Source organism: Oryzias latipes, chromosome 3 (assembly GCF_002234675.1).
Source record: "Oryzias latipes chromosome 3, ASM223467v1".
NCBI classification, from domain to species: Eukaryota; Metazoa; Chordata; class Actinopteri; order Beloniformes; family Adrianichthyidae; genus Oryzias; species Oryzias latipes.
In genome coordinates, this window is record NC_019861.2 from 24194663 (window position 1) to 24206705 (window position 12043).

The 12043-nt window shown below is 39.0% G+C and overlaps 1 protein-coding gene across 1 annotated transcript in view; it reads left to right on the forward strand.

Annotated features, from left to right (window-relative positions):
- The window catches only part of LOC101164634 (putative hexokinase HKDC1), an 11972-nt gene extending 2842 nt beyond the window's left edge, over positions 1-9130 (forward strand). Inside the window, exons 3-21 of the mRNA XM_011492192.2 lie at positions 598-755; positions 859-981; positions 1053-1148; positions 1346-1445; positions 1870-2053; positions 2125-2280; positions 2353-2586; positions 3147-3288; positions 3383-3539; positions 3685-3824; positions 3995-4114; positions 4257-4352; positions 4718-4817; positions 6258-6361; positions 6435-6586; positions 6693-6848; positions 7090-7177; positions 8560-8705; positions 8813-9130. Coding sequence (XP_011490494.1) covers positions 598-755; positions 859-981; positions 1053-1148; positions 1346-1445; positions 1870-2053; positions 2125-2280; positions 2353-2586; positions 3147-3288; positions 3383-3539; positions 3685-3824; positions 3995-4114; positions 4257-4352; positions 4718-4817; positions 6258-6361; positions 6435-6586; positions 6693-6848; positions 7090-7177; positions 8560-8705; positions 8813-8954 — 2594 coding nt within the window. The 3' untranslated portion in view covers positions 8955-9130. The remainder of the gene's footprint in view (positions 1-597; positions 756-858; positions 982-1052; positions 1149-1345; positions 1446-1869; positions 2054-2124; positions 2281-2352; positions 2587-3146; positions 3289-3382; positions 3540-3684; positions 3825-3994; positions 4115-4256; positions 4353-4717; positions 4818-6257; positions 6362-6434; positions 6587-6692; positions 6849-7089; positions 7178-8559; positions 8706-8812) is intronic.
- Positions 9131-12043: the final 2913 nt, after the last annotated feature.

The window sequence follows — 12043 nt, forward strand, 5'->3', positions numbered from 1 at the left end:
GTCTTAGTTGTGAAGCATGGGAAGGATCATGTTCTTGGAATAACAGGAAGGATCATGTTCTGGGAATACTGCAGGAAAGTGTTTTTTTGGGAAACATGCAAGGTCATCTGTCAAAAAAATTACATGACTACATAAAGGTCTTCAAATGTAAAGTAAAGACGTAACTATCAACCCCCTGACCTCAGTCTCTAAATGTTCAAAGCAGCTCTGAAAGATGTCTGAGCAGGAAAAATTGATTCATTTTTACACACAGTTTGGCAAAAAAAAAAGGATCAATATTTATGCAACACATAATATGACGATTTTGGGCATGAAATAAAATGTAGGAGACACGATAAATTAAAGCAAATCTGCCAAGGTGTCTACTAGGACAGGATAAATATGTATAAACCTGTTTAAAGTAACATAAAAACATGTGTTGGGTTAATTATTTTCACATAAAAATATTCCTTTTCTCAAATTTCTTGTCTGAATGGCGAAAATAATTGTATTATTTTAAACTGTGTAATGTCTTGCTGCATATTAAAAATTGGTACGATCCCTAACAGGGCAGGTTTTTGTGTCTTTCTTCTGTTTTTCTTTTTCTCATGTGATCAGAGAAAGGACAGTTTCTGGCTCTTGATCTTGGAGGCTCCAAATTTAAGGTTCTTCAGGTCAAAGTGAGAGAAGGCGTGGGTGTCAGGAAGGGAGAGGTAGAGATGGAGGAGAAGATCTACCCCATGCCAACTGAGCTGCGCACTGGAACAGGAGCTGAGGTATGAAATGCATGAATGGGCCCCAAGTAAGGGCTTTAAATGTTCTTTCCCCTTTTATTTCAAATTATTTCCTCCCCTTCTCTCTCTGATTGCATGTTTGTAGTTGTTTGACCACGTGTCCGAGTGCCTAAAGGAGTTCCTGCATGAAAAGAAAATAGATACGAAAAAGAAACACCCCCTGGCCTTCACTTTCTCTTTCCCCTGCGAGCAGCCCAGTTTGGATCAGGTACGCCTGCGTAGATGAGCCTTTCATTAAACTGCACTGCTTCTCTGGAACGTACCATTTCCTCTCTCCAGGGATTCTTGTTGAGTTGGTGCAAGAACTACAGAGTCCGAGGCCTTCAGGGAAAAGATGTGGTCCGGACCCTTAGAGATGCTATCAGCAGAGCTGGGGTAAGGGCATCATTATGTCCCACAGCAGCTGAGATATGACCGTTTATTTATCTGAGACTTCCTCTCGAAGGAAACTAGCAAAGCTGCCGCAGTGATATTTGTTTGAGCTTCACACAAGCCTGTACAAATTTTAGGATCACAGTGATCAGTTTTGCTGCCTTTGTAACATAGAATTGACTTGCTGCATTGCTCAACAGGAGATGGACATGGAGGTGTTGGCCATGGTAAACGACACTGTAGCGACCATGATGACCTGTGGTTTTGATGACCCCTACTGTGAGGTGGGCCTCATCATCGGTGAGTAAATGATAACATCTTTATTTTGCATTTTTCTGCGCATTTTCTTTTGTCATTTTCTTTTGGAGCTAAATGCAGGTAAACCAAAATTGAGATGGTTTGGTCATGTTCAGTGGCGGGACAGTGATTGTGGTGGGAATAGGAGGTTGCAGAGGTTGGAGCAAACAGGAAGGAACCCAGATAGAGATTAAAGTGGGGGTTTCTGGATGTAGCTGTGGAGGACGTGAGAGTAGTTGGTATGAATGAGGTGGATGAGGGGGATAGGATTAGGTGGTGACCCATAGACGGAGCAAGGGAAGCTGGAGCAGCTTTGGTATGAAAACTTGCTTTGGGTTGAGGTTTTGCGGTTCTGTTCAGCCCTCCCTGTTTTAACACAGACATGAAATATTCTACATCTGCGTTATGTTTATATTTGTGTGCTCAGGTACAGGCACAAATGCTTGCTACATGGAGGACATGCGTCATGTGGACCTGATCGAGGGGGACGAGGGCAGGATGTGCATTAACACCGAATGGGCGGGTTTTGGAGATGATGGCGCCCTAAATGACTTTACAACAGAGTTTGACAAAGAAGTGGACGCAGCGTCGTCCAACCCTGGAAAACAAATGTGAGGAAGGAGAGATGAGTCTTCATCACGGTCACAGCATATATCAATTGTTCCATGTTTGCTTTCTTCAGATTTGAGAAGATGGTGAGTGGGATGTATCTGGGTGAGTTGGTGAGGTTGGTTGTGTTAAAAATGGCAAAACTAGGAAAGTTGTTTGACGGACATGTATCAGATGCCCTGAGGACAAAAGGGAAGATAACCACAGCCGACGTGGCAGCAATGGAAGAGTAAGTTCTCCTTTTAACTCACAAAGTTCCGAAAAGAAAAACAATGTTTTTTTTAATGTTTCTTTTTCTCAGGTATAGAAATGGTCTGAAAAACACCAAAGACATTTTGATGCATCTTGGTTTGAGCCCGTCCCATGACGACTGCATTGCTGTGCAACATGTCAGCACCATAGTGTCCTTCAGGTCCTCTAATCTGGTGGCTGCAGGCCTGTCAGCCATCCTAACCCGAATCAGGCAAAACCGAAACGTGAGGGTCTTGAGGGTCACTGTGGGCGTGGATGGAACAGTGTACAAAACACACCCTCAGTGAGTTATTATGAAATACCCACATCCTCATTACACACAAAAATGCTTTCATTGACATCGTACAGGGTTGAAACTGTAAAATTCCAGACAGTTACACAATTGTTACATTGGAACTTTTTCCTCAGTTGTCTCACCTAAATTTGACTTCCTGTACAAACTGCAGAAAAACTGAATACATGCCTTGATGCCTTGTTTTTCCATAACAACCACATTGCGTTTAGCATCATGAATACACTGTTGTACCAACATATACATTTACAGCCATGAGCCATAAACAGCAAAAATATATGCTTTACTCAAACCATGACATTTAAAAGATGTTGGCCTCACAGTTAAAAAATTGTGTTTTATATTTACTAAATGAGGGCAGTTGTTAATATTATTAAGAGCATTGGGATCAAATATCTCACCAAGTCATTATTTAAATCCTCTGCTGAATAAATGAAACAGAGTAGAAATTGTTTTATGAATTATCTGGCAGTGCTATCTTTAGATTAAGACATTGAATTGTGTTCAAAGTAACAATATTTGTGGTGAGGCTTTTGTCCCTTCTTTATCAGGTATCCTAAGCGTCTTCATAAAGTGGTGCGGCGGCTGCTTCCTGAGTGCCATGTCAGGTTCGTGCTGTCAGACAGTGGCAGCAGCAAAGGTGCTGCTCTGGTGTCGGCAGTCGCCCAGCGTCTGACCTCGCAGAGTCGTAAGGTGATCGAAATGTTTGTGTGACATCATTTCCTTCATATCTTCCCGGTTTGTCATTGTTGATACCTCCTGGAACTTACGTTCTTTGGTGTTCCAGGTGGATGAGATTCTGTCCAATTTCAAACTGAGCGAAGAGCACCAGCAACTTGTCAAGGACAGGATGAGGGCGGGGCTGGAGGCGGGCCTAAGGAGTCAAGGTCCCTTCACCATCAAGATGCTGCCTTCTTTTATATTCCACAAACCAAACGGAAAAGGTGGGAAGCAGAAACCCACTGCACACTTAGTGCCTCCAACACATGAAAGACAAATTTGCACCTATTCTGACTGATCTTTTTTACTTGACTTTTACAACCAAGACATGCAATTCCATTAAAGAGCTCTTTTGTTTTGTTTTTGTAGAGCATGGAAAATTCCTTGCTTTGGATCTGGGGGGAACAAACTTTAGAGCTTTGCTTGTGAGATTTAAAAAACAAAAATCACGAATTTACCATAAGATCTACACCATTCCACTGGAGATAATGCAGGGAACCGGGGAGGAGGTGAGAAACATCCAATCATATTTAAGCAGATCCCATTTAAGCTAATACCTGGTTTGGTGACTCTGTGATGAAATATATTCTCAGTAAAGCAAGATGTAGAAAATCGAATTGATCTGTTGAAGATAAAGGGTTTTGTTGTTACTCATGAGGCTCTACCCGCCTGTCTACAGTTATTTGACCACTTAGCACAATGCGTTTGTGACTTCTTGGACTACATGGGGGTGAAGAACGCTCGTCTTCCTACAGGTTTTACCTTCTCTTTTCCCTGCGAGCAGACCGCCATTGATACAGTATGTGCGAACACCAGAGTCTGTTGTTATATCAGAATGTAGATCAGAAATAGTAATCTAGCATTAGTTCATCTTTTTTAACATTTTCATTAGATATTGAGTGAGATGACAGTAAGAGCATTCCTTGTGTTCCTCCTTTAAGGGCAAGCTGGTGACCTGGACCAAAGGCTTCAATGCCACGGACTGTGAAGGACATGATGTTGTGGGTTTGCTGCGGGAGGCGATCAAGAGACGCAACGTGAGTCAAAAATCCAGATCCTTCAGATGTTCTCAGCTTTGGGACTGGATTTGCAAAAATCAATTAACTGAAATCCAGCAAATGTTCACTTTGAAAATGCATTTCTAATTTCTAATTTCTTTTATCAATCGGCTAAAAAAAATCCTCTTCTCTTTACTTTTAATTCACAAAATCTTGATTCTATTAATGAAAGTGGAACAATGGAAATTTGACAAATAAATAATATTTCATGAAGTTGTGTTAAATCTGAATTTGTGAATGGAAACCAATAGATGCATACACGCTGTTAAACTTGTGTTTGTCACTCTTTTGTCTAGAACTCTGCAGTAATTTAAACACAAAGACGAGTGACTGTGTTTTTGCAGGACTTTGACCTGGACATAGTAGCTCTGATTAATGACACAGTTGGGACTATGATGAGCTGCGCCTATGAAGACCCACGGTGTGAAATTGGACTGATAGCTGGTATGTGACCTGAGGGCCAGACACATCAGTGGGGTTGCTACGGTGGCCCTAAAGAGGCAAATCACACCAACAAAACACTGAACACAAAAACACATTAAAGATCACAACAATTAAAAAAAGCAAAACAAATAATTTAAGAAAACTACATTTTAGAAAGCAAAGCAAAAGTCCAGAAACCACAACACAATTCTAGAAGAATTAATCGAAGAAAAAAAGTTGTTTCGGAAAATTTCCAGAAATCGAAATGAAAAGTCAAGAAATGAAACACAGTAAGAAACTGAAAAAAGCAGGCCCTCTATGGGACATCGCTGATCGAGCGGATCATGACTTTTATCCATCATTTCAACCAAAAGTTATTCGGCACAAAGGTCATGCTGGATCTACTCCATCATCAAACTTTATTAGTATGAGGACACTAAAGACGCATTTGAACAAACTCAGGCATCAAAAATCAAACCTCATCATTCAATCAGTGATGTCACGTAGTACCTACGTTTTTCGGTTTCCTATTGTGTTTCGCTTTTTAACTTTTCGTTTTTTGTAATTGTGCTTTCTGGAATTTTGCATTGATTTATAAAATTCAATGTGGTTTTTTTATTTATTCATTAGCATTTTGATCTGAATTCAGTTTTTGCGTTGAGTGTTTTGTTTGTGTGATTTGCCCTTCAGGACCACCGTAGGCTGCAGCGTAAGCAGCAGGGAGAAAAAAAACAAAACAATCAAATCACTAAGTGTGAATACAAATATATTCCAGAAATGTACCGTCCAAGCTCAGACGAATTCCAAAAACACTGATACACTTTACATAAACAGGGAATTTTTTAGATGTTAAAATGCTGCACTGTTGAGGTTAAACGCTGTCAAACAGGAAGTCTTCCATGGAAAACACTTGAATTTTATAATAATGGACTCTCAAGAACTTTGCTTATTCTCATCAGGTGATCTCAGTCATGTCAAATAGATGGTTCATTCTTGGCTGGCTGTGATTTCACCAAATTCCAGCCTTTCTAAAAACGGGGATGTAGCACGCAGCCTGCCTCCTAATTTGTTTTGTAACCAGTCTTAATCTGAAGGCCTTGGGGTTGACCTTTGGCTTCGACCTGCTACTCTTCAAAACGACCCCTGCAACATTTTTGTGCTTATTCTCTGTGCAACAACTGAGCCCAGTTTGTCCGGGCCGTTAGAAAGACATTTGGATCCGTTTTGGGTAATAAATACATTGCATTTAGCGATTAACACATGAGGACTGATACAGTTTGTCTTCAGAATGAAGCTACATCAATGAGGAATTTCAAAAATGGTTCAAGTGATTGAGCAAATTTGATCAGCTTTCTGTCATTTTGTTCATAACCGTCCTCACATGCGGTTCTAGAAACGTTCACTTTTATCTTAAAATTTTTATTTTGTTGGATTGACAGCAGCTGTTATTGTGCATGACAGGAACAGGAACAAATCTTTGCTACATGGAGGAACTGAAGAACGTTAAGAAGCTTCATCAAAAAAGCGGCACAGCCGAGAAAGATCAGGAGACCCCTGAAGTAGAGGAAAGTAGAGTTTGCTCTCCAAAGGGGAAGATTCAGGTAGATGGAAACCTGACCTTGTGTTTGCTCTGAACAGAATGGTAAAGAAACTGACGGAGAGACCAGAAGATCCAACATGTGCATCAACACAGAGTGGGGGGGTCTGGGTGATGACGGCTCTCTGGATAACATCATCACAGCGTTTGACACAGAGGTGGACCAAAACTCAGTGAACCCGGGAAAACAAAGGTGAGAAACGCAGTCTTAGTCCCCACTGTCATGTTCACCGAGTCATCTTTCTCTTTTTCCCCCCAGTCACCAGTGTCACTCTCACACTCAACTGCTTTGTGTTTAGGTTTGAAAAGCTGACAAGTGGAATGTACTTGGGAGAAATCGTCCGACAGGTGCTACTGGATCTAACCAGACGAGGTCTTTTGTTCAGAGGGCACATCTCAGAGTGTTTGAAGAAGCCTGGAATATTTGAAACTCGATATCTGTCACAGATAGAGAGGTAAAGGGAACCATTTAGAATGAGTGGTTTGGTTTTTCTCAACTCCAGTTCATATTTTTTTTGGATAATGGCTACACATTTTTGTTGATCAATAAATGTCTTTATTTAAAATCCTTTATTTCATTGATACTTGATTAGATTTCAAATTTTTGCTAAAAAAAGCTGGAAACCTGTGTAACCCTATAGTACACTCGGCTCTGTCGGCTTTTCCTTCCAATGAGTGTCTGTTGTCTCCCTCTAGCGACCACTTAGCGTTACTGCAGGTTCGATCTGTTCTTCAGAAGTTGGGGCTCGACAGCACCTGTCATGACAGCATCATTGTCAAACAGGTAGGACAACGATATGTTCCTTTTTTAGGAGAGCAATATAGCTTCTGTTCTTGATCATTGTTCATCCTTCTACAGCAAGAAGTACACATGTAAAATAAATACATGCAATATAAAATGTAATTTGATAATTAAAAAGCCATGTTTATCATATTCCCAATGGTTGTATAGTTCTTAGGACTTTAACTGACAAAAGAATTGAAGATAAATGTTTTTATATCTACTTTAGTTTTTTAACTGAAAAAATTAGAGTTTTATCCACTCACACTAAAATAGTACACACTTGTGAAAGGAGTTTTTTTTTTTTTTACTTTACAGTGTCCAGCTAAAATTTGTATAGAGATCATTTGGATTTTTTCTTTTTTTACAAATATGAGACCAGAAAAACACAGACAATTACATGCCGAAATGCTCTGGAATTTTGCATGGAGAAACCTTTTGTCCTTGTTGATCTGTGCCTTTTTCTGAAACTATGATTTGCTCTTTGTAATATGGACACTGGAAAGAACTTTGCTGTGGCCTCACCTTTGCTGATATCGTTGATACCTTTTATTCCTAGTTTGCACTTTGTGAAATAGACATATTTGGTCTTTTATTATCAGAACATTGGTATCAGGAAGTCTCTGCCTTATAATCTGTATTTGGATCTTTTAAAGGAAAAGTCTGATATGTTTGTCAAAGCTGTTCAATCTCCTACTGGCTTGATATTTACTCAAATAATATTATGCTTAGTTCATGTAACTTTAATCCACTAAAAATGTATTTCACCATCTCATTTCTTTTTACATTTTTAGTATTTATCATGAATTTTTTTACTTTTTTTGGTAGCTTCCCAAATTAACCTGCCAAATTTTACTTAGTTTTTTTATATATATAAAGGTCCAGTTCTATTCAAATTGTCTAAATAATTCCAGAAATTAATGAATAACCATATTTTTCATGACAGCCATTTTAAGTGAACAACAGATTATATTAAAGAATTTTCTATGTGTTTTAATCTTGAATCTGGACCAATGTGGAAAGAAAAAATGCCAGTTAAATGGAATAAAATGTAGTCAACAATGTGCTGTGATCAGTAGGGATCAAAAAGAAAACAAGAAACAACCCAAAAACAGAAACACCGGAACATCTATAAAAGGAAAAAAAAAGAGACAAATTATTAACATCAGAAATAAGATAAAAAAAGAAATTTAATTCTATGTTTTAGTGGAGATTACAGATTTTGTTTTTTTCTCTCACTTTCAAAAAGCCCTGTTGCAACTTAATCTCGATGTTGAGAAAGTTTTATGAACGGTTTTGTGGAGAAATGTTTAAAAATGGTTGATTGTGGTGCAATAAGACTGGTCACTGTTGCAATAATGATAAAGGCTTTTTGTGCGGATTAGGTCTGTGGGGCAGTGTCACGCCGTGCAGCCCAGCTGTGTGGGGCTGGAATGGCTGCTGTGGTGGATAAGATCAGACAGAACCGAGGACTGGACCATCTAAACACCACTGTGGGGGTAGATGGGGCGCTCTACAAACTTCATCCCCAGTAAATCACTTTTTCGCATCAATTATGCCATAAATCTGTCCAGTTTTATCATAAATACTTTTGTTTAGATTTGTTCAGTAAAATACTTTCTGTGATCCTCTTTCTAGTTTCTCCCAAATCCTCCAAGAGACTGTGAAAGTTCTGGCTCCTCAATGTGATGTGACCTTCTTTCCGTCAGAAGAAGGGAGTGGGAAAGGTGCTGCCCTCGTTGCTGCTGTGGCTCGACAGAACCAGGAGATGTTGACTTGACATGACTTGGGAATAATGTTGCCCCTTTATTTGTAGCAGCACCATTCTGTAGATGCCTGCTCTCTGCAGCTGTGTTTGTTTGAATCTCAGCATGGCTATGTTTTGTCTTAGATGGGAACACTTTGAAAAGGGATTGATTCTTAATAAATTTTTAATATGAAAAAGTAGGAAGATCACCTGTTGTTGTTTTTTTGTTTTAATTGAATGCAACCCGCTTCCATATAAATGCATTGTATTCTATCACTAAAAACACAAGCAAGAGTGGAATTAGGAAAATATGGGACATCCTTACAGCCTAGTTTTACCTTCAGGTGCAACATTACAGATATTTTTGTTTGCCTCAACCTGCAGAAACTGTTCTTTAACACTACAACTATTGTGGATATGAGGGTGCAGGCGGGTCACCTGTGGTCTAAAACGGCACCTTCGCATGAGTGCACCCCCCTGCATCACATTTTCTATCTTATTCTATTTGGGTTTAAACACCTTCAAGTTTAATCCTATTTCATTTCTTTTTGTAATTTGTGATAAATGTCAAAGCCCATTAAAATATGGGAAGTTTGGACATTCCTTAAGACACACCATTTTTTATCTCCATCAACACTTTCCTTATTTTCTAGCATTTGCATTTGCAAGTCATTATTCTTAAATTCTAATTTTAATGTTAACTCAATCTAAAAACTTTTTTTCCCGTTTTTTTCGCCCAAACCAAAGCTGTCTGCTTTCTAATCAAAGCTTTGGGAAAACCCTCACTTCCACAGCTGCGTGGTCACATGCTGGTGTTGTCTGTGAACTGATTATTACTCTCTAGGTTGCTTGTTGAGCGTTTTTGTTTTGCAAAGTGAAATCCAACAGAACTTACATCCTGCTGTCTGCTCAAACATAAGCAACACTGAACAGCCAGCTCCCCTGACAGCTTCATGTCGACATGACACAATGTCTAAAAAACTATTAACCCACTTATACTCTTCAGAAATCTGACTTTTTTCTATTTTGCAATTTACTGAGTCACGATGCCTTAAAAATCTGCTCTTCTGATGGGGATTCTCTGCCATGACATAATTTATTCATTTTATCAGAATGATCTCTGTGTGTTAAAGAGAGTTAAAATGATTAAGCACTAAAGTTATTTGCTTTTTAAAAGTCAAGACTGAATTAAATAGCAAGTGTCATTGACAAAAGACCCATAAAAAGTATGTGTGTGTGCGTGTGTTTGTGTGTGTGTGCTCACTCGTGTGCGTGTGAGGGCTGCTAGGGCGACGAGTCAGCACTTTCTGCAGTGATGAAGGGCAAGAGGAGGACTGGAATGCTTCTGAATTCAGCTCCAAACAATCTCAACACTAAATACTCTGTTCGATGTTTCATGGCGGATTCTTTTCCTTGTGATCGTCAGTCTTTCTAAATGTCTGGGGAAACTTTAGTGTAACAATTAAAAAAATAAAAAAAGAAACTTCATGTTTTATGGCTTTTTTAAGGTGCCAATTTACCATTGTAATGAAAAAAGAAAATTAAAACGCACAAGTGTTTGTGTTAACATTGTACCTTATAAATAAATGATCATGATATACATTATAAATATAACTGTTACCACATCTAACATTGTGTTGGACCAGATTTTGACCAATATTCATTAAATTCCAATTTATTTGTGACAGATTAGATAAAGTACAGACAAAAAAAATGATGACACAGCATTTTAAAATAAATCGGAGTCATAATTATATAATTTTTTATTTGCTCATTAGAAATAGCAAAATACAAAAATAAATGTTCGGGGAAAAAAAACCTGTTCTAAACTCCATCTCGTCTATCATGAATTGACCTAGTAAGGCAAAGTACCACACACACTCAAACACACACGCACACACACGGTAATCCAATACTGTCCTGACCTAGTATTTTTGCAGCTGAAGCACACATGCAGTGACTCTGCAGTTTTGCAACACAGAATGAAGCACAGCTCAGATCCTGCCTCATCCTGGCTGTGAGGGTTTGACTGTAATCTTCATCTTTTCTGTCATTTATGGTTTCCCTTTTTGTTTTTCTCTGTTTTTTTGCAGTCAGTCTAAAAGGTGCATAATCTTATATTTTCCCCCCTGATGGAATTCTGAATGATTAAGGTGCAAAAATCCCTTTGTGCATTTTCTTTTGTCTGGGCTGAAGACTGTCTGTCTGTGTCTGTGGGGGGGGTCTTTGTCTTTTTTTTTTTGAATCAACAAAAGGAGCTTTGACACACTGACTGTTTCTCACACACAAACACCAACAGAAATGGCTTTCAGCATATGGAGAGAAGAGAGAAATGTTGATTAGGACTTACGTCCAGATGTGGACTGGATTCCTGGGACCAATGTGTTCTTTTTTTACTTTTACTGTTTCTTGGTTTTGACTAGCTTTTCACTAAACTGTTCTAGTAAAGAACAATGAGTGGAATATTTAAGTCAGCATTTGAGCTTTTCAGGTTGCGCAGGGAGACAGGCAGGCACCCAGTGGGGTCAAAGCATCGCTGCAATGACAGCTGTCGGACTGCATGTCTGTTGGATCATGGAGAGCATTTACCATCCAAGGTAACTAAACTGTTTGAAATGGATCTCAAAACACTAACAACAGGCAAAACTCAACTGTAAACCCTGGAAATACTAAAAAAATAAATCTGATTTTGAAGAATGCTGTTTCAAGTTTCTTACGGAGTTTAGTCACACAATCTGGACTAAGTAAGTGTGGGATTTCCATGTAGGAAGAACTTTTTTTCCAGCCCACATTTAAATATAAAGTCAGCACTTTGCAATCAAACAGCTGTTTCAGTTTCAATGTTTTTCCTGCTGAGGAAGTCATTGTTTTAACTGAAGAATACTCTAATCTATCGGTGAGAGCTGTGGATCCGGCACCTCTGTTTTGTCCTAAGAGAGTCTCGACTTTTTCAATGAAGTTAAATCCTTTCAGTGTTGTCAATATTTCAGTTACAATATCTTCTTTTGGAGTTTTCAGTCTAACTGTAGGGGGCAGACCGGTGAAAGGTGACCTAAAGGAAGGCTGATGTCACAGTGTTTGCCTTCAGTTTGGCCTGCAGCCCACAAGGCTTATAGGACATT